The 22,854-nt window shown below is 36.6% G+C and overlaps 1 protein-coding gene across 1 annotated transcript in view; it reads left to right on the top strand.

Moving 5' to 3' along the window:
- The window catches only part of LOC107727693 (A-kinase anchor protein SPHKAP), a 116,257-nt gene that overhangs the window by 58,474 nt on the left and 34,929 nt on the right, over positions 1 to 22,854 (top strand). Inside the window, exons 3-4 of the mRNA XM_016537646.1 lie at positions 14,691 to 14,793; positions 18,703 to 18,813. Coding sequence (XP_016393132.1) covers positions 14,691 to 14,793; positions 18,703 to 18,813 — 214 coding nt within the window. The remainder of the gene's footprint in view (positions 1 to 14,690; positions 14,794 to 18,702; positions 18,814 to 22,854) is intronic.

Below are 22,854 nucleotides of genomic sequence, written 5' to 3'. Positions count from 1 at the left end.
GTCTTTCTGTGCAACACTGATATAGGTTTGGGTGTGCAGTCTGTGCCAGTGTAATCTAGTGCGTTCTCACGCTAGCCAGCAGGAACACAGGAGCTGGCATCTCATAACCGTTTTCATGCCAGCTAGTAAACCATTTAGTTGAGGAATTACAGTACATTTCACTATAGCAGTATAGACATGAAAAACTGCTAAAGTGAAAAAATATATTGGCAATCATTGATTTTTAGTTGAAACTGTGGTCCCTGGTGATTCATAAAATGCTAGTCAGTGGCTACTGGTAATTTGAGAAGCAAAAAAAGCAACACAAAATGTATACCCATAGCTCCTGACGAAACATTGAGGTCTTATGAAGCGAAACGATCGTCTGTGCAAGAAATTGAACATTATTTACAACATTATTATATAATCCAGAGCCCCAGGCAAACTGTCTAGAGTGATGTCCAGTGAATGAATGAATCATTTTTTAGAACCGGTTCATTTCAGGGAACTGGATCCACCAGATCACGAAACCATTTCGGACTGAACCATCTGAATACAGGCGTATCTGATCTTCTGCTGAATGAATATTAGCACTTATTCATATTCAGCATTTGAATGAAGGGGCCAAATTAATGTTTTTATGGTTTCTCTTTATGTAAATAGGTGAGCTGATCAAAGCTTATGATGTGCTTTAGACATGTAAAACATCCATATTTCACACTATCATTGGGTGGTTTAATAATATAATTGTGTATGCGTTATGTCATTGTGTTTTTACGTAAATGAACTGGTGAATCGTTTATTTGAACCAGTTCATTGAAACGAAGCATCCAAAAGAACCAGTTTGTGGAAAAGAATCAGATTTCCCTGTTTGCGTGTGGCTCTGGATTACAGATATGTTGTAAATTTCTTGCACAGACAGATCGTTTCGCTTCGTAAGACCTCAATATATCCTCAGGAGCCTTGGGTATTCATTTTATGTTCCTTGATATGCTTTTTTTTTTTTACTCTAGTAGTGATGGTATTTTATTTTTATTTTATTTTATGCTGACTTGGATTATGAATCACTAAGGACCACGGTTTCAGCTAAAAATCTTCTTTACTGTTATGCTAAGAAATGAATCGCCAAAAGGCAACTGCGACAAGGAATACAGCAGTAATAAGGAGTGATAAAGGGACAGATTTTTTAGAATATAAATGAACATAAGTTGTTTATGAGAAATGTATTCTGTTTAACATAACATTTGATGTGTGCGATTTCCTTCAGAAAAATAAGACATGTGTCACTAGCGTCGTTCCCGCTGTTGTGTCGGCCCCATGGCTTTGTTTTTAGTCCTGTTCTAATGATGTGCATTTCAGTCCCATTTCCACAGATCATTAGAACCGCTTCCATATTCCAGGAATGATCGTGGCCGTCTGTGTGCCATTATTAGCAGTACATTATGCCTCTTTTGTGTATGATAATGTCCTCTGATATGCCACTCAGCTATGTCTCAGTTCTAATCCTGATCCATAATTGTTGCATGTATTGTCCTGCCATGCAGGTCGACTGGCATTAAGGAGCGTTAATTGAATTGAGCAGACCAAACACCTGGTATTCCATTTGGTCTGCATGTTAATTAAGGAACATAATTAAGTTGTCTGAAGCATCCATTGGACTAATTACAAATCTGAGTAATCCCTCTGGTTTGGATGACTACACACACACACACACACACAAAACCAACAAATGTGTACACAAACATTAAGAGATATAGAAAATAAGAGAGATAAATAATACAAATATATAAAGTCGCATGAAAGGTGTTTTTTTCTTAGCAATACGCAGGTTGTACTATATCATGAATTCATGAAAGAATAAAAAGAAAATGTGTTCACTTCCAGCCTGCGCAGACCTGGCACAACACATCTTGACATGCCATATCTGAATGTAAATAAATTATATTTGATAGCTTCAGAAAATGTTTTTTTTTTTAAGGTGCTTTTTGTCATTTTTGGAGTTTTTCTTTTCTTTTCTGTTCTTTTCTTTTTTGCTGCAAGTCTATAAAATGTCTGAAATTCTATTCAATCAAATTGAATGTTGTAAAAAGTCTTAAATAACTTAAAGGGTTAGTTCACCCAAAAATGAAAATTTTATATTAAAATTTAAGAAGTTATATTAAAAATTGTCTTTGATCTTTCAAGCTGTTTAATGCCACTCAGCGGGTGTTGCAGTGCATCAGTCCAAAAGAAGTTAAATAAAAAGCGCCCATCCATAAAAAAAAAAGTGCCTCACACGGCTCCGGGGGGGTGAACAAAGGCCTCCTGTAGCGAATCATATAACTCCGACTGGATTCATCTGAAAGAAGAAAGTCATATACACCTAGGATACTTGAGGGTGAGTAATTTATGGGCTAATTTTAATTTTTGGGTGAACTAACCCTTTAAAGTATCATTTTAAGAGGTCTTAAATCTGGAGATGGAAAAACAGGAATCGCAATCTGCAGTAGTGATTAATAAATTTCAAAAGACTGACTTAATAAAACAAATCGCATAAATTCCACAGGCTCATGGTTTGCATACAATTAATACCATGCATTTATGTCAATAGATTTCATATGATCTACTATTGATAAATTATGACAGTATTTATTTACTTCATGGTGTTTATATTGTAATATGTTATAGATGGTTAAGAGTGCATATTTTATCTCCCTCATCTTTTTGAATGAGCAGTTGGAAGTAGTAAAGCACAGACATTTTCAAAATAAGACTTTTTCGGAATTCTTTACAGAATATTTTTTTCTGGATGTTACTGGTATTTTGGTTACATAATAAACAGTATATGGCATTTAATTCAATGTAAACTCTTGTGACACCAAACAGTTGCCTGTAGACATTGACAATGACTATATATATTTTTTTCTTCCCTATTATGGAAGTCAATTGCCATGGACATTCTGCATAATATCTGCTTTTCTCCAGGGAGGAAGGTCACACGGGTTTCTGGCAATATGAGGACAGAATGTAATCTATTCTTTAAGACAATAGGACTTCATCTGTACTGAGAGACACAGAGATAGTGACAGACAGTGGAGGATGTTGGACTTGTGAGAGAAATGTCAAGTGATAATGAGTGATAGGAAAAGGTTGGAAGCGGAGAGGAGATTATAATCATAGACAACGGACAGTGAATAAAGATCAGTCAGATGACAGATTTAAAACTCGCCATGCCAGACAGTCATGACGGGTAACTGATGCTCGGAGAGAGAAGATCTTGGCACAGCAGAATGCTGGTCTATCACCAGTGGTCTGGAAACACAATCTGTCAACACAATCCTTCCACCACCGCAAACTCATAAACACACGTGATGTGAGCTCATCAACGTGATTTCCCTCTTCACTCTGAAAAAAACTGGTGTGAGATTTGCTTTATAACAGTATTCACGTAGAAATTGCTAGTAAATTTTACAAATAATTACAAAGAAATGGCATTTAATTAAATGTGAAATTTTGAAGCAGAAAGACTGAAATACACAAAAAAATTGGTGTAGAAAATTGTGATTTAATTTCGCAAATAATTACGAAGAAATGGCAAATAACATTGAATTAAATGTGAAATTTTGAAGTCGAAATACTGAAATAGTATTTTCTTGTAAGACATATTATAATCTTTGTTTTATTTACAACTTTACATTTTACAGTATAGTATCTTCTTGTAAAGTATACTCCAGGAATCTTTATTTTATTTACAACTTTGAAAAATATTTTTTTACAGTGTAGTATTTTCTTTTGAAACACTTTAATAATGTTTTTTTATTATTATTTACAACTTCAAAAAAATGTTTTACAATTTTTTCAACAGAAGTATTGAAAAGTAACTAATATTTAAGCTTTAAGATTTACAACTTTAAAAATCATTTTCTACAGTGCAATTTCAAAAATTGGTGTAAGATTTGCTTTGAAACTATTCTATTAAAGAATTTGCTCAAATTTCACAAATAACTACAAAGAAACGACAAGTAACACATTGAATTAAACATGAAATTTTGAAGTAGAAAGACTAAAATACGGTAATAAAAAAATTGGCGTAGAAAAAATATCCACTCAGAAATTTGGCTTCAGTTTCGCAAATAATTACAATGAAAAGGCAAGTAACAGTAACACAATGAATTAAACACGAAACAACTGAAATAGTACTTCAATGAAGAACCTATACTCCAGTAATCTTTGTTTCAAAAAACATTTTCTACAGTGCAATCTCCCAAGAGCGACTCCCACAATCGCTTTTGCGTTAAAAAAAAGCAGCGGTGTGTGATTATCACAATCAGCGATGCAGGTCGTAACCATGTGAATTATGAGAGGTAGCTGATGTGCACAGACACACTTATAAATCCCCACGATTAGAATAACAGCAGCCTGAGTCTCAGTAATTATACTGATCAACTATCTCATTAACGCTAATTACACCCACGTGGGCCAAGCCCTGTGTGCCTCCTCCAATAACTCGTACTCGATTGGAGAGCGTGCGGCGGCGTGTGCTGTATGCACTCTTGACAAAGGGCACTCGGTGTCTTTGATGATGTGATAAAAGGCCGCGCTTATCTGACTGTGGGATTAGGTGGAAATAACTGTCAATTTAATTTCGTTCTCCAGCACAGCTGTATCGTAATCCACACACACACACGATAGCAACTCCTGCATCTGTAAACACACCTTACCCCGACTCATACGCATCCCTCCTAATTAGATGACAGACTCCTGTCTTTACGGCATTTAGATAACACCGGGAATTAGCATATCGTTAAAGTGACACATGAAATTTGCATAACTCTAAATTCGGCCCCTGGCGTTATCTGCGTATACATCACACGGCCTGCCCTTTCCCAAGAGCCCCTGGGCCCTGTGGGTCATGCCACATATATCCCATAAATATCTCGGTCGGTGTCACATCCCGTCTTCCTCATGTCTTCCTCCTCCATTGTTTCCCTTACATGGCCTCTGCCGTACTCACGTTTCTTTTCATCTGATGAAAATGCAAGATTGTGTGTCCCTCTGTTGTTGTAAACCTCAGGCCAGCTCTCTCTGCTGCCATCAAAGTCACAGTGACAGCTGTCAGTCGCCATCACGGGCCCAGCAGGGACAGTTCTAGATAATGCATGTTAAACAGACGGATGAGAGAGAGACATCAGAGTCACGCCGCCTGATGCATGTCAGTGCTGTATCAGTGTCCGGCCAATAACACTCGTATCAGTCATTAAAGAAGCAGTAAATCAAACCAGATGTGTTCAGAATAATGTCAGTAGAGGCTATGATTAAACATCTGCTGCTTGTAAGCCTTCTGCATAATTTATATTATAGAATAAAACTTTAAACAATAATGTCATAAGAGCAAGTCGACACATTTTCCGGCAGCTTTTATTGCAGAGTGCCTTAAAGGAATAGCTCACCCAAAAATAAAACATTTTCTGAATATTTACTCACCCTCTGGCCATTCAAGATGTAGATGAGTTGTTTCTTCATGGCAACAGAAAGAGAGATTTAGCGTTACATCCCTTTGCTCATTAATGGATCCTCTACAGTGAATGGGTGCCGTCGGAATGAGTCTAAACAGCTGATAAAAACATCACAATAATCCACAAGTATATCCATAAATATTGTTTTGTGAAGTGAAAAGCTGCGTGTTTGTAAGATGCAAATCTATTTATAAGGCGTTTAAACTGTTGCTTTTGGCTAAAATATGAGTCCATAATCCATAATAATGTTTCCTTCTGGAAAAACTCTCACATCAAAATCCACCCACATATTAGTTTAGAGCTATTTTGAACTGTTTTCACTTGTAAACGGTGCTTGGTCTGTGCATATTTCGCTCCTGATTTAGACCAGATTATTTTTTCCACTGAAGAATATTATGAATAGAGGACTCGTGTTTTAGCTGGTTTGAAATTAAAAACATCTTGATGGATTTGTGTTTTACAAACACACTTTACAAGCCGATAACCAATGGACTGGAGTGGTGTGGATTATTGCGATGTTCTGATCAGCTGTTTGGACTCTCATTCTGACGGCACCCATTCACTGCAGAGGATCCATTGGTGAGCAAGTGATGCAATGCTACATTTCTCCAAATCTGTTCTGACGAAGAAACAAACTCATCTACATCTTGGATGGCCTGAGGGTGAGTACATTTTCAGCAAATTGTCATTTTTGGATGAACTAGTCCATTAATCTTGACTTGAGAATTGGAGGTGGAAAGAAGATTTTGTTTTTTTTTTGCATTGCAGGGTGTGAAAATATACTTGAGAGGGTGTTGATAGTTATTGGGGTTGAATCATACTACTTACTAAGGATCCAGATCTCTGGGGAAAATGACAGAATCACTGGGTTTTGTCAGCCTTGTCATCTGTTATGCACTAAAAGCTGCAGACAGACGTTTTATACATTCTCTCACATTCTTCGTACAGACAAATGAAATACAACAACAATACACAGAGTCAAAACACTTGTTTATGTAAATGAGAAGCATTTCTATATAAGCAGCAAACAAGACAACCTTAAAAAGCAGTGATGCCAGTGTCCTGCTGTGTGACTAAATCTATTTGAAACTAAACTTTTCAGACTCTTCTGTAATTAATTAGCTTTTATGACCTCATGTTGGCTATACCAGTCAAAAGTTTGGAATGATTTTATTTATTCATTTATTTATTTAGAAGGAAGTATTTAATGCTCACCAAGGCTGTGTTTATTTGATCAAAATATAGTCAAACATCCTTCGAAATGATTCTAATGTACTGGTTTGCTGCTTAAGAAACATTTCTTCTTATTCTCAATGTTGAAAACAGTTGTGCTGCTTAATAATTTTGTGGAAACTGATTGTTTTAAAGTTAATATTCATCAAAGAATCCTGAAAAATGGTCTCCAGAAAAATGTTAAGCAACAAAACTGTTTCTACATTGATAATAATTGAGCACCAGTGATAATTAAGCAGCAAATGTGCATATTATAATGATTTCAATAGATCATGTGACTTACAGCTTTGATCACAGGAATAAATTACATTTTAAAATATATTCAAATAGAAAGCAGCTTTTTTAAATGTCAAAAATGTTTCATGATATTTCTAAATTTTACTACATTTTGCATCAAATAAATAAAGACTTTTTACGAAAAAATATTGAAAAATCTTACTTCAAACGTTTGTTTAATAGTATAAAATATTTGTAGGGTACCTTTCAAAAAATTCATTTGCAGGATCATTTCAAATGAATTAGTGAAGAAAAATAATGCAAGATATACATTTTGACATACACTCTAAAAAATGCTGGGTTAAATATAACCCAGCGCTGGGTTAAATAGGGACAAACCCAGCAATTGGGCTGTTTTGACCCAGTGGTTGGGTTCCTACCCAGAAGGTATTTAACCCAGCATTTTTTAGAGTGTAGGCTATACTGTATATGTGGCCAAACTTGCTTAAACCTAATATTTTCACTTTAAATTTGGACAGAAGTTTAAAAATACGTTAATTAGCCTACCTAAACATCTACTATATATCTTGTCCAGACAGTTTTTCTATATGTGCCGATGTCGGTCTGCACATGATGTTCCATATTCCGTAGAACACACTACATTCATGAGCTGTCGTTATGCGTGTTTGACTTCGTTTACCTTTTACCATTGGTCTTTCTATGCGCACAGTCGAGTTGCCGCGTTCTGTTCATCAAATGAAACCGCAGTGACGTAGAGTTCCCCCGCTGTTTTGATGATGCCTGGCTGGTCCCATAGCCTTATCTGGCATTCACTACAGTCTGTGCAGCTCTCGCTGGAAATTCCTCCGCTGCTCTGACAGACTGTGATGCGCTCGGGACAGGGGCACCGGCACGCGCCACAGCGCTCGGGCTTCTTGGCACGCAGGATAATATAGGAACATAAGGCTATTTAGTGCTCGGTTTTTTTCTGGGAGGAGTGGCAGAAACCCAGTGCCTTCTGAAAATATTGGGGTAAGTGCGCGCATTTCAACCTTTCCATCATAAATCACTGTGCTTAATATAAGCCTAATCTTAGATGTGATTTCATCCTCTAATTTTTCTTCTTAGCAACATAGTTTAACGTTTTGCGGTATTAAAATCAAATTCACTTGTACTTAAACGACACGAAAAAGACAAATCAGTAAACAATAATTGTGTGTGCCCGCTCTCCATGGGGCATGTGCAAGACGTGAAAAAGTGCACGGTGTGGCGTGAATGTGTATTTGAGTTTCTTTGATTTGCTAACATTAGAATATTATTTACTTACAGACTGTTAAATGCATTGAGCGCCGTGCTGTTTATTCAGCTACCAATTGCTTGCTCATAAACGCATAAGGCAATGTAGTAGAATGAATGCTCGTGTCTCTCGACGACTGTGTGGAGAAAATAGCTCAAGATAAGGTGCCTTTGTAGATAAAAAATAACCCATTTATTTCAGGTGGCTCGTGACGTCGTGCAACGCACGCTCATTTATTGCGCATCTGTTCGCGCGCTGGCTTTCTTTTTGTTTATTATTATACATTTGTTTATATTATATATTTTGTTATTATTATTATGTTTGATTATTATCTTTTTCCTTTTGCAGAATGATCCACCGGTTACTCAAATATTTGATGACATTTTGAAAATTTGATGAATTGCCACGTAACAGATATCTGGGCTCGGTTGTCAATCTGAAATGATTTTGAGCTGTGGGAAGCGTGTAAAGCAGCCGTTCTCCTTTCACCTCAGTCTCTGACCTAAACGGTCAACAGGGTCATTTTAAAACTAACCGTGACATGGATTATTTAAAGCGAAGTGTCATTACAATCTTAAACTTCATTAACCAGCTCACATTAAAGATGAAACGTTCCCCGGTTTGACGGAACAAGTGCCAGAGAGAAAGAAACTGTCTGTGTGTCACAATTCTCAACAAAGCGCGGAAACGTTCATTAACAACTTAACTGTAATATATTGCTTTTGTGTACAAGTCCCATCGTTTACATTTGTTTAGATTTAAGCAGTTACAGTAAAATGACCGAACTTACGGACTTGAAACCGGTGCTGTAAGCATTTTAATACCACATGTAAATTGTTAATTCAGACCGACAGATATAACTCAAATATATGTCGTGACATAATCGTCCTGTCTCTGTGACAGTTGTTCTAGTAGGCTATCTGTAAACAGAATATAATGCTGCGTTCAAGTCCTCCTGGGACGTTACGAGTTGACTCAACTACAGACGTTGCATCCATCGATTCCGCCATGTTTCTCATTGACACGCCCGCAACTCGGAAACTCGGGGCTTAAAGAAAATTTAGTTTCCCACTCGTAATAACGACTTTGTGGTGGCGTTCATGTGCGTTCAACTCGTAAATACGATCTATCCGACATGACTTGAACGCACCAAAAGAGTCAGGTGAACGGCCGCCCTTGTATAGCCAATCAGAAAGGTTTACTGCCTGTCAATCATTTTGGATGTTCAGATTTGTTGACATTTCTTGAAGGCTCGTTTTTTATGGTTGCTGAAATTTGGGCGACTACATTCATTGTTCATTTAAGACATGCTTATCAAAATCGAGGGCTTGGAGTCTATAGCAAAAGTAAGCAAATGAAGGAGTGACATTATACTTCAACCGATATATTAATTAATTTATTATTGTTTTATTTATGTTTTTCCAAGTTTCGATTAGTTATGGTGAAAAACAGCCTAATTTTTAAGCAATTTTACATTCAAATTAAACCACATAAACTCCAGAAGTATATGTTCGTATCAAGTCCCTCCACATTTGCATAAAGTTACACTTTTCTCAGCCTTGTCATCCTGTCGCCAAAGGTCACTGTTTGTCATGCCACTGGAAGTCACCAGCTCTCGTTGAAAGTTGAGTTCACTGGTGGTGTAAACAGGATTAAAACAGCATTTGCATTCACTTCCCAAAGCTGTGATTGACAGCCTGAGAAAATTGAATTCGCTTTTGACAGGTCATCATGAGCAAAACGCACATGGGAGTGTGTATTTCACGCATGTACTCTGTTTAATCGTGTTTCACTTTACTCACCATTACTGTCCTCTGGCTATAAAACGTTTCCAGCTTTTTTGTTGATAAATAATAACGAGCCTTCACGTAACCATCGACACGATTTCCATAAAGACTGGAGCTTCAGTGTATCTCAGGCCCACGACACATCCAAACACATCAGGCAGCTGCGCTCATGTCCTCAAGGGATAATTTGAGGATTTTTAACATCTGTTTTCATTCAGCTGCAAAGCAATCACAAGAGTGGTGCATTTGATAGCTGTCAAATGGCATTTATGGCTTCGTGTCATAACCCATTGCATTAGAAGGAGAAAGAGTTCAGTCTGACGCTAGCTGCACAAATAAGTGTCTGCTGTCTTGGAAATGCTACAAATAGTAATGGTTTTACAGTAAACATAGCTAAAATTGTGAAATCTTTCCTTCATATTTAGCTAATTTAGTATATCATATTACAAATATTTATGTGCACCAAACAATTGATACTCGTATCATCAAATCTCTGTGACGATACATCGTCGTATCGATATTTTGAACACAGCACTAATTGTGTGCAGAGACCCTGTTGTTTAATTCAAGACATCAATACCAAGGCAAACTTCACACAGAATGTGTGTTTGTGTTTAAAAACTAGTTTTTGCATTTAAAAACACGCAACAAAAATGGAAGAAAAAAAGTGAGGTCTCAAAATTGTGTTTTTTAAAGCTTGCAACATGAGTGCAATGGTCAAAGACATGTCGACAATGGCAAAGCAGTGCAAAAGCAAAGCAAAAATGCAATTCTGTATGAATGGCGCCTAAAGGAGAAAATGCAGACTCACCATTAGACTCACTACAGAACTCAAGCTGACCCTACACTAGAGAAATTCACTTCCGCCTCTCTGAATATTCCTGGAATTCATCAATATAACTCATGAGATGCTTCATTTTTTTTTAGATATAATCCTGCTGCAAGCGGTTTCATAGTGATGGTGAAAAATGGCAAAAAGTATACTGTAGATGATGCCTATGCTTTACATTGTGTCCTAACCAGATGTGAAGTGGTATCTTTTCCATGCTAATCATAGTTTTTGTCTTGTGGTTTCTAATTCTGTGACAGCTCAATGATTATCTCAGGTGCTTGTTTGTTTTGTACAACATTCAAATATTATGATTTGAGTTTGAATATATTTTTGCATGACTTAAATAGCCATAATGAACATGACAATGGGTAAATAAACTGTGATCAAACAAGTGTATTCCAAGACAAAGACTGTATCAGTCACCGTGTACATTTTTTGGAATCACGTTACAATAATTATTTTTTTATTAATTCAGTATGTATTTGTTTCTTCACGTTCCGTTGCTCCGCCCACCTGCTCTTCTGATTGGCTGTGATTTGTGATTGATTTTGTTGCATCTTGTAGCTTCGTCTGGTGTTGTCATTGAAGTAGGACACAGTGTTTGAGTCACATAGCCAGAAACAAACAATTATTGATCATATTGACGAGCTGACTAAGCTAAGCTCAACATGAACTAAGAATAACTAAGAAAGAACTGTGTTTTGTCATTGGCAGCCCTGGCTCTCGATCTGCCGAAGTGTTGAAGGAAGGGATTTAAAGTACGTTTTTCTCATTTTCGTCAACCGAACCACACATTACAGCAACACAGTTGCGCGTAGTTGCAGCTCTTTTGAGTGTTTAATGTTAAAAGGTCCCTCAAGGCTCTCAGGTAATCCTCGATTGAGGCCAAAAGATATTCATACACATTTTAGGTGAATATACAGTAGGCTGACATCCCAAGACAGCTCCTCAGAATGAAGCAGTTAAGCCTTCTGATGCTCAAGTGTTTGCCTTCCTGGATGGAAAGCTTATGTCATTTGCTATCTAACCTTTATGACCTTGAGGAAAGCCCAGCAGAACCCAGTCCTTTCTCAGGGGTGGCTTGAGTACACAATCGGATTAGTGAGAGAAAAGACATGGAATAAAAACACGTTCACACAAGTCATAAGTAACTGTTTTCGATTTTATTTTCTTGTTTTGACATTTTTAGCTTGCTCACAGCATGCTGTGTTTCAGCTGTTAGACCGTTTGCACGGTATGTAGCCCTCTTTGAAATGTTACGACCGTGCACATTCAGACATACGTCATGTCACATGCGTCACGTCTCAAGCTGTTTTTCAGCGTTCTGCCACGAGTTTTGTGTTTTAAATCAGTTAAAAGTAGTCCAGACATTGAAAAACATGTCTCGTCTTTGCTCTCTTCCATTCTGTTGCACTCAAAACATTTTTAAAAATGCAAGAGCGAGTCTAAACGCTGGCTGAAAATCAGGTATCATTCAGATAAACCACTGACTAAATGATTTTGTAAGTATAGGTAGTTTTGACCATCGCTAATGTGTTTTACAGTCCATTACAGAAGGCACTAGATGTACTTTTGAAATCTTTTATTATAGATAATAAAGAATAACTCAAGTTTCGAGTTCACACTGGCATCAGTTCATCATTTACTGTCATGTCATTTTATTTTGTCAGCGAAACACAAGAAGAAATCTGAGGAAAGTTTTCAAGAAAGCGTATGCAAGCCCCTAAATGACAGAAAACACTGTAAAAATATCTACTTAAACTTTTAGATGCTTTTATGCATCAAGTCTTAAAGTCCCCATGAAATCAAAATTAAAGTTTTTTGGGTGTTAGTATCAATATGTTAGTCTTAAGGTTATCTATAAGGCAGTGTGCTCCAAAACAGTGACAAAATTCACATTTAGAAGATATAAGCATTCAAAGCTTGCAGTTCGTCACTTCTGCCAAAACGGCTCAACGATTTTTTTGACGTCACATCGTACTTCAGCTTCTCATGAAACTTTCTGTCCAATCAAATGCTCTCTAGAATCCGAAGCGCCCGCCCCCTACACTATAAAATCAAGCAGTGATATAAACGAACGCTACTTGCTATTTTAAAAAGGGGCGGGGCTGCTTGATATGTCCCGCCCTGTCTTCCTGTTTCAGTTCAAATGACGTCAACACATAGAGTAACACTGCGTGTTTCTAAGCATTTCAGGGGACCTTTAAATTTTGTGGCTCCCAAATGTAATTTGTGGTGGTTGTTTGTTTGTTTTTTCGCTTTGATCATTTAATGGTGATTTAATTTAATGAACAGATCATTAATGGTCCTTTGTAGTGCTTTTTGCTCTTTGTGAGGTCGACAGTATTCATCACTGTCCATTTAAATGGAAAAGAGCAGGCCAAAATCTCACAATTGAGAAAAAATAAAACGGCATGAGTTTGGAACAGCATTAGAGTAAGTAAATGATGACCGAATCTATATTTCTGAGTAAACTATCCCTTTCACATGCAATTCGGTTGTGATCCCACAATTAACCCTGACCAGGGACCAACCGCTGCTGCCATAAAAATGGAGAGCACGTACATTCTGCAGGGAAAATTTATGAACAAAATGCGGGTTCATTTATAAAATAAACAAAAGAGGTTAATTTGTCTGCGTTCAGGGAGAATATGGAGCTCAGATAGAAATGCTCTGGAGCAGAAGAACATCACTGCACACTGTATGATCTGCATAATGTTATTCTTCTGTCACCTCAGAGGATTGGCCGTGGTGTTTCATCCTTACTTAATGTATCCCCAGTAGTCAATTAATCTTGTCAAATTTAATTAAACAGTCCATGTTATTTTCCTTCCTTTCACTGTCTTTATCTACAAATGTCATTTGCTTCATTTTATTCACACACCCAGACTTCCAACTTCTAAAAGTTGCTAACCCGTTCTAGCACTTCTTCAGACTTAATGTTTTTTTTTCAGTAAGAAGCAAAGACATTAGTTATAGAGTGCAACAGTCAGGTTTTAGAAGTAAAAGCATTCTTTTGTCTGTAGGGAATTTGATTTTTAACGACAGACCCACTGTGAGTTTTCTGAGGTTGGTAATCAATAGTAAATGCTTTTGTTGAAGCCATCCATTTACAATATTTCAACTTTTAAAATAATTGAATAAAGGGGTAGTTCAGCCAAAAATGACAAATCTGTCGTCCTTTCTCACATTTTGCTCACATGTCATTCCAAACCTGTATGAATTTATTTCATATTTTGATGAATGCTGGTACAGTAGCCATTGACTTCCATAGTATGGAAAAAAATACCATGGAAGTCAATGGCTACCGTTAACTGTTTGGTTACCAACAATCATCAAAATATCTTTTTTTTGTGTTTAGCAGAAGAAAGAAATTCATACAGGTTTGGAACGATGTGAGGGTGAGTAAATGAGGATAATTTTCCTTTTGTGGTGAATTATTGCTTTAAAAGCTGAATTTGTGGTGAAAAACTGCATTACCCATGATTCTGCACAGAAAAGTTCAATAATCAAAGTGTCGTTGCAAGCTAAAAACACTTACATTTGTGTATATATGAATATTTTGCAATAAACTTAACATATATTGTTCCTGTAGATATAATAATCAATTTCAAAAGAATAATTGTATATTTCTTCATCATTTGATTGTCATTTGCTTCATGGGATTGTAGTTCTTTCCCTCATAGCTGGTTGGCTTGGTATATGGCTTATAATGCTTTAATGAAGACTTTTTTGAAATCCTGATCCATGAAAAATGCTTCTGGAATCAATCCATCTGAAAAAGTGGAGACACTAATGCACTCTGTTGAATTGATGTTGGATTCAGTTGTTGTCTCTCTCTTTTTCCACAGTAATTTCCAATCATCTGCCATGTTTGAGGGGTCTGAGTCCGCGGACACACAGGAAGTCAAATCTGAGAGCACCCTTGGGTCCTCTGTCTCCGCCTGCAGGAAGGTGTGTGTGTGTGTGTGTTAAAACCCAAATCACGCAAGTACATGAGTGCAAACACTTCCAGCTACACCAAAGTTATCTAGATAGTGTGCAGTAGGTTCCTGGCCCAAGGCGCCGTGTTCACCATATGAGCTCTTGTGGTTGAGCACGAGCGAGAATCTCCTGCTCCAATCACAGTGTGATTAACATGAAGCCTTACTGATTGGCTGACTCTCCCACCTGTCCAGGGAACAGAGACTGTGGCTTTTTGCCATCAGCACTTTTTACTCTGTAGGCAGCTGCACTACAAGTCAGGTTACATTAGCTGATGCTCTGCCAGTGTGAGCGAGAGAAAGGACAGAGAGAAAGTGTGACAGAGCAAGCAGCATGATGAATCCAGTATCTCCCTTGTCTTCTAGCTCTTTTAACTTTTGTCTCATTCAGCCAAGCGCTTTATTAGTGGATTGGTGTTAAAGGAAAGCGGCCCCTGTGGGAGCAGATGCCGGATCAGGGGAAGAGGACGTTACTATAGCGTGACACTGTACTAATCAGTTTTGTAGCTCTCACAGGAGCTGTTGTGAGATTAGGGTGGATGGGTCATTATTGATGCGAATAGCACAGGGGTCCACAAACTGACTGAAATAAGGGGACTTTTTTTCTGTGTTCCTGATTTATTTTTATTTTTTTAATCACTGTGCCTTAATAATCTAGATGCAATGCTATTTTTACTGATACTGATACAGCTTATTTTTACTTTTAAGTGTCCAGTAGTTTTGATTGTAATTAATTTGTTTTATTTCTGCTTTTGGACAAAAACGAAATAAAACAATAACATGCATTAGTAATTAATATTCGAAAAGATTAAATAATAATATTATAAATATACCTTTATAATCATTTTAATAATATATAAAAGATATCATAAATTATTATTATAAAATTATTTATTATTGTTGTTATTACATATATTATTAAATAAATACAATAATTATTAAAATAAATGGATAAATTATAGATAGATAGATAGATTTAAAAACTATAGTAATTATTAGAGATCGACCGATATATCGATTTACCGATATTTTTCCCAATATTTAAGCTTTTTACAATAATCGGATATCGGTTTTGTAATATCGGATTTACCGATAAACGCCACCACCTTGTGGGTGTTTTGAGAATTGCGCGCAGGATTGCCATTGCAGCATGTCTGAGGGGAGACGAGACAGCAACAACGGCGTGCAGGCACTTGATTTGCTGTAGTTAGTAAGCACATAAACATGCAAATAATTGGTATCGGTTATAAAAAATCAATATCGGTCGATCACTAGTAATAATTTTGATAATGATAACAATAATATAATTAATTTGATTATTATTAATAATTATCATTATTATTATGTAATAGTAATATTTTAATAATTATGTTTAATAACATTGTCATAATATAATAACAACTACAATATTAATAATAAATAATTGTATAATTATAATATATTCTTTTCTATAATTCCTTTATAATATTTCATCATTATGCATTTAATAATTGCTAGAATAAATATTGCTAGAATGAAATAATGTTGTTTAGTCACAGTTTTTTCTTCAGCTTTGTTTTGGGCTATGCCTAATCTGAAGCTGCTACTTTAAAGTGTTCTTCTTGCTTAAATCAATGTTGAATCTTATTGGTAAACCCAATATGGAAAAAAAAAAGTATCTTTATTTCCACACATCTCTATATCTAAATAAAACAGGCTGTGTAACGACGAGGAAGGATTATGGTGAGAGGTCATTTCATTTGGCAAGCAGATGCGATTAACTTGAATGAAACTACCAGAAAACATAAATACATATTCATCTCTCTCGCGCTTATCCCTTGCGTGCTAATGATTACCCATCTGCCGAAGGTTACCCATTCCTGTAATGGCATATTAGCTCTGTCAGTAGTTTAACCACAGTGAACCGTGACGCAACTGTCCCAGCAACCCTGTCATATGGTGGACTGTGCCAGGAAAACAGTCGGTACAGATGGCACACACAGCAAGGGCAGAGAAAATACACACATGTGCTCACACATAAAAACACCCACAAACTCTAATTAAACGAAGTAAACACGTGTGCGCGCACACACACACACGGATGTGTTTACTGCTTAAATACACACTGAGATAATCAATGCGTACATAGCCACACTGATAATGAATCAAACTGAAGGTTACGCACTAACAGAGAGAGTTTGTGTTTGTTTTAGGGATGTCTCACGTACTGTACCAGTAGTGCTAATTCAATTAGAGGTTGATATTTTTAGCAAATATTTTCAGTTTGCATCTGTTTGAGTTGAGCACATACGCTTATAAGCTTATGTTATGAAATATTACATGTTCAGCACGGTTCACTGACAGGCCACACACTCAACTTTTCATTAATAATCTATAATAGTGCATTACTGACATGGTTACTTGGCTGTGAAGTTGGTATGTTACACACCAGTGACAGCATGATTGCCAGAAGTATGTATTAAATATTCATATGTAAATGATGATAATAAATTACCAGTCACCACAGACATGGCAAGGTCAAAGCTTGCTTGTCCTGATAAGTTAGTATGCTGAATATTTGATTGAAGAAATATCATTTAAGAGTGAGAGACTAAAAAATAAATTAAATTTGTGATCATATACTGCAGCAATTCAGCTCATATGCACTGGTAATTAAATGTAGTTTAGTTTTGGGGACAGTTTGGACAGTGTGGCCTCATAGTAATCCTAGTATTATCATTTATCTTAGGCGATCTGATCCGTGATAAGCGCTAAATACAGGTGTGAATGAATTTCAGAAAGTCAAAGCACATTCAGAGGTGATTACGCGTGATGCACGTGGCCACTTCACATTTGTAGTGTAAACGCTAATGTGTCCTGAAGAGTCCCAGAGTCCCAACCGCGACGCATTAGCATTGTGCCAAAGGGTTTAAATGGAGGACAGGGAGTGCTGTTTAAAGGGGTCATATGATGCTTTTTTAAAGATCATTATTTTGTGTATTTGGTGTAACAGAATATGTTGACATGCTTTAATGTTCAAAAAACACATTATTTTTCAAATACTAGACATGTGGGGGCGTGTTAGAACGAGCCGTTTTAGGGGGGCGTGGCAGAGTCTTAACTTTGATAAAGAATATATCTTTGGTTTTGAGACTTTAGTCTTTGCAACTTCAGGGATCTTATCTATGCACAATCAGCTTGTAACACTCCAAAGAGAAAGGAAAACTTCAAATCGCATCATATGACCCCTTTAAAATAAAATAAAGAAATGAATAATTCAATCATTTAAAATGGAAAAATCTAAATAAGGTGGTTTATGTTTAAAAATGTATTGAAATGCACAGATAATGTAATTGAAACATTGAAATATGCAGATACTTAAAAGCACATTGCTGCCAGGAAGCCTGAAAAGCGTAGAGGATTAAGAAAAATTTAAGAAAGTTCAAATGTGCATGTTTTATATTGTCTGTATTTTATTTTATTAATAAATATGTGAAATTATTTTATTAAGTACAATATTTCTGTAAAATATGTGATTATTTTTGCACATTCAAAAATGTTTTTTTTTAATGCTATGCCTCAGTCTGAAAGAAGTGTGTGTTTGTGTCAGGTTTTATGCAGTAAGAGTGTTCTGGATTCGTCGGAGTACTGAAATCATCTACACGCATATGTCCATACGTTTGATTAACGGTGTGTGTGTGTGACTGCGTGGAAGTGCGGTGGCATTTATATTGTGTTCAGCCTCCCACTGATAAATGTGCTCTTGATTGGGGTGATAATGTGGTATGGTGGTGGCTGGGGCTGAATAATATATGCAGTAATTCCCTATATTTTTGCACATTCAAAAATGTTTTTTTTTAATGCTATGCCTCAGTCTGAAAGAAGTGTGTGTTTGTGTCAGGTTTTATGCAGTAAGAGTGTTCTGGATTCGTCGGAGTACTGGCTGAAGAACGATAAGGCGCTCTGCAGAATTGGGTTCCTGGAGGACCAGCATGACGGCGGCTGCCCTACAGTGAGTCTCTCTCACGTATCATACTCTCGGAAGCACTGAAATCATCTACACGCATATGTCCATACGTTTGATTAACGGTGTGTGTGTGTGACTGCGTGGAAGTGCGGTGGCATTTATATTGTGTTCAGCCTCCCACTGATAAATGTGCTCTTGATTGGGGTGATAATGTGGTATGGTGGTGGCTGGGGCTGAATAATATATGCAGTAATTCCCTAAACTGAGAGAATACATTTAGCTGCACATGGATGACAGCTGCACTAACTGTAGGATGGGATAATTAGAGTCTAATGACAGATTTTATACCTCACTTTACTTTAATGACAAGTTTCTTGTCTCATGTAAATGATCTCACTGTGCATAGCATTATGCCATGATCTCGCTAGCATTTCTGCTCCTTGGGGATGAAACGCTACCTGTCTGATTATCTGCCTAATGCAAATTTTATGGAAATTTAGCGCTAGGATTTTTCAGTGTTGCAAGTCTTTCCTTAATTTTTGTGAGGTCTGGAGCATTTTACTACAATTCAACTAATTGAAATTATGAATTTAGTTTGGGAAATGCAGCAGACTTCTCTAAAAAATAGTATAGGCCTACGATACTCAATTCTGATTGACTAGAATGTGTGTGTAATTTCAGCATGCGTTCATTTTGGCAAAACTACTAAACAAAAATATCATGCCTCCTCACTGACAGCTGTAAGTTTAAAAAAAAAAATGACCTAGATTAAAAAAATGGTCAACCTATTGAAGACAACTTGTTAAATCAACTAGTTATGGAGGCTTCTTCATGGAGCATTGAAACCTTTGTGAATCATTTGTTTCTAATTCAATTTCAATGGTTTGGCATTCTGTGAACCCATGAACCAGTGTCTATATGTTTTTACCTCATCTCAGACCAGTTTTCTAAATTTGTGGACATTTTCAGACTTTTTTCTTCGCAATTCTGACTTTTTTTCTCACTTCATAACGTCACTTCATAACGTCAGTCGAGTGTTTGAAATAAATCCTTATGTGAGATGATGTGGCTGGGTTTCTTCTGCGAGGCGTATTTGGAGTTTCAGCGCGAGAGCGCCCTCTGGCCTTTGGATGGAGATTTACTGCTGATCACAGAACCGTGCTTCACTGAAAGATACGCATGACAATCGCAGCTTCTGTCGAATCGTAATCTCGATTCCATTTCGATTTATCGTGCAGCCCTATTACTGTGTATATCTTGCAATTCTGACTCTCAGAAATTCTCAGAATTACTGCATGTATTTATACTTTTCTTCTCAAAATTATGTTTATATCATGCAGTTCTGCGTTTATATCTCGATATTACTATATACCTCGCAATTCTGATTTTTTTTTTTTTTTTTCCAGAAATTCTCAGAATTTAGTTTTTATTTCAGGTGCACTAAGTTGTTTTTTTTTTCTTGTTCAAATCCAACTTGCAAAAAAGTTTTTCTAACAAATGTATTTGTTTAAAACCTGTCCAAAAGTCATCTGAACAAACAATTTTGTTAAACAATTTTGTTTTGCAAGTTTCCAGCATAAATTGCAGTTAAACAAACTGTTAAAAAAAAAATTCAATCTTGCATAAAGTTCTTCTAACAAATGTAAAAATTCTATTTTTTTAATAATAGTTACAATATGATTATTTCAAGCTGCAATTTATGCTGGAAACTTGCAAAACAAAATTGTTTAACAAAATTGTTTGTTCAGATGACTTTTGGACAGGTTTTTAACAAATAAATTTGTTAGAAAAACTTTTTTGCAAGTTGGATTTGCAGTGAAACAAGCAAAAATCTATACTTATCACACATTGTAGTAAAACCAGTACTATTTTAATTGTTCAAAGTGGGGCTGATGACCGCTGGTAGCCGGGAAACTACAACCCGTAATTTGTGATGGCAGAAAATCGCATAACATGTTCTGTATCAGTGCACTGGAGTGGTCAGATTGTGACTCTTCCGCCCGCAGGCTCAGGTGCAGTCAGAACAGGTTTCATCAGGGCTGTGCTTTTACTGCGCTGATGTCACACATGATGTTCCTTTAACACAAAAGCTCCGCACAGGGAATCAAACCCACACACACCAGCTGGTGCTGAGATACTAATGCCAGCGCTGAATGCCAACGTTACACTCAAGTAGAGAGAGAGAACGTGAGAAAGACACACTCTAAAGAAATTCAGCAGACACATTACTACAACTTAAAAAATGCATGGTTGCAATTGAAATTAAATCTTTTAAGTTGCAAACATTATTTTGATGAGTTCTGTTGACATTAGGGCTGTCAAAATTTTTTTTGAATTTCGAATATTTGTCGAATTTAAAATAAAAATCCACATTCGAATTCAAAAACTTTGCATTCGAATTTTAGGTGTGCGTCAGGCAGCCTTATCAGTGGTGCACGAAATGCGACGACGATGTAAGTGTCATTGCATTTTAATGCTTTTGTTAGCCTATCCAGTTGAACCCACTAGATGCGGTGCTGCTACGATGTTCATTCAAAATATTGCGGAAAAAGAGAACATCAATGCTGAGATGATGTTGTTTACGTCAAAACCGAAACCAAGCCGTTCACACAGAACGCATATTTATCACATTTTCTAGAGGGACATCTATCACTGTTACACTCGCATCTCGCACAAGAGAGCCGCATGTTTAGAAAGCCATGTAAAATTAATGTAAGTTCAACTTTTTAAAGTTGAACTTTAAACGGTTTTTCCCCATCCCACTGCATCTCAAGTTTTAAAATGAAGAAAGTACTCTTTGTGATTGGTTTTCGGTCCTTTCTATTAAACTATACATGCATGCATGATGCTGTACATGCTGTAATGAAGCAACTTTTTTAATTATATAAGGTTTATAAACATTATTTTAAACATTATGCACTTTTTTCAAAGATAGCCGTGTTATTTTATTCTGCTTTGAAGAAACGTGCATAATATTTTTTTCGATGCGCCCCCTTGTGGCCTCAGGAGAGAAGCCAAAAGCTTTTCTCCCACCTAACTGAAATTATGCCTTTTAAATTCTAATATAATTCGAATGTTGATAATATTTAGGTACAAAATCGAATTTAGTTTTTCAGTCATTTTGACAGCCCTAGTTGACATTATGTTGATCAACTTAAATGTTAAAATTAAGTGTAGTAATTTTATGTGTTTTTAGTAGTGCTGTCAATCGATCTTTAAAAAAAAACTTCAGTAATTAATCTCACATTTTTTTCCAAAAATAATTGTGATTAATCATAATTAATTTGACCTAAGATTAAAGTTTTTAAAACTGTAGTCCGTAACTTTTGGCTCTCTAGCAGTTAATAAACAGAACTGTATGCGTCTTGCGGAAGAACATTGTAGCCGGAGCTACTTCTCTCTGTTTATGCCTATGATGAGTCATGCAGGCTGCCCTGCAGCGGTTCCTACCCTAACCTGTCTAAAATAGTCAGAATATAACAACTTTTTATAGGTGTGCCATAGGGATTGAGGATAAGTCAAATACACTGTTTGGAAAATGGTAGTGATGGGAAGATTGATACAGAGGCTCCGATGCTCCGACGCAGTTTTCAAAGCACTATTGTATCACACAGTGTGCCGAGGCTTGTATCGGAATGACAATACTACGTGATTGATGACGTTTGAAGCTTTGAACGTCATGCAGTATCGGAAGGTCGGGACAGCTGGTTTTGAAAAAAATCGGCACTTCGCATGACTCTTGTGTTTGGCTTTACATTGATTTGGTTGTGTGTGTGTGTACACTTATTTGGGATTCAGTAGAATAGTTTAGAATAACCTCAACACCAGACAGAAACTGAACGCACGTCACACCTCCATTGCATTTTATCATGTTCTAGCTGGGGTCTCAGAGACCCCGAATAGTTCACCCAAAATATTTTTGCTATTACTCACGTCAGTTATTAATTATAATCACACACTTGTATATTTAATATTATTGATCAATATGTGAATCCATTGACCGGACTACGCATGACATGAGTTGACAGTTTGGCACAGATTAAAAAGTTTTTCAAACCATCCTCTGCTCCGCGATGTTTCGTTAGA

This window comes from Sinocyclocheilus rhinocerous, unplaced genomic scaffold (assembly GCF_001515625.1).
Source record: "Sinocyclocheilus rhinocerous isolate Xijiao unplaced genomic scaffold, SAMN03320098_v1.1 scaffold4081, whole genome shotgun sequence".
Classification (NCBI taxonomy): domain Eukaryota; kingdom Metazoa; phylum Chordata; class Actinopteri; order Cypriniformes; family Cyprinidae; genus Sinocyclocheilus; species Sinocyclocheilus rhinocerous.
Note: the sequence above shows the minus strand (reverse complement) of the source record. Positions and strands in the feature narration are given on the sequence as shown.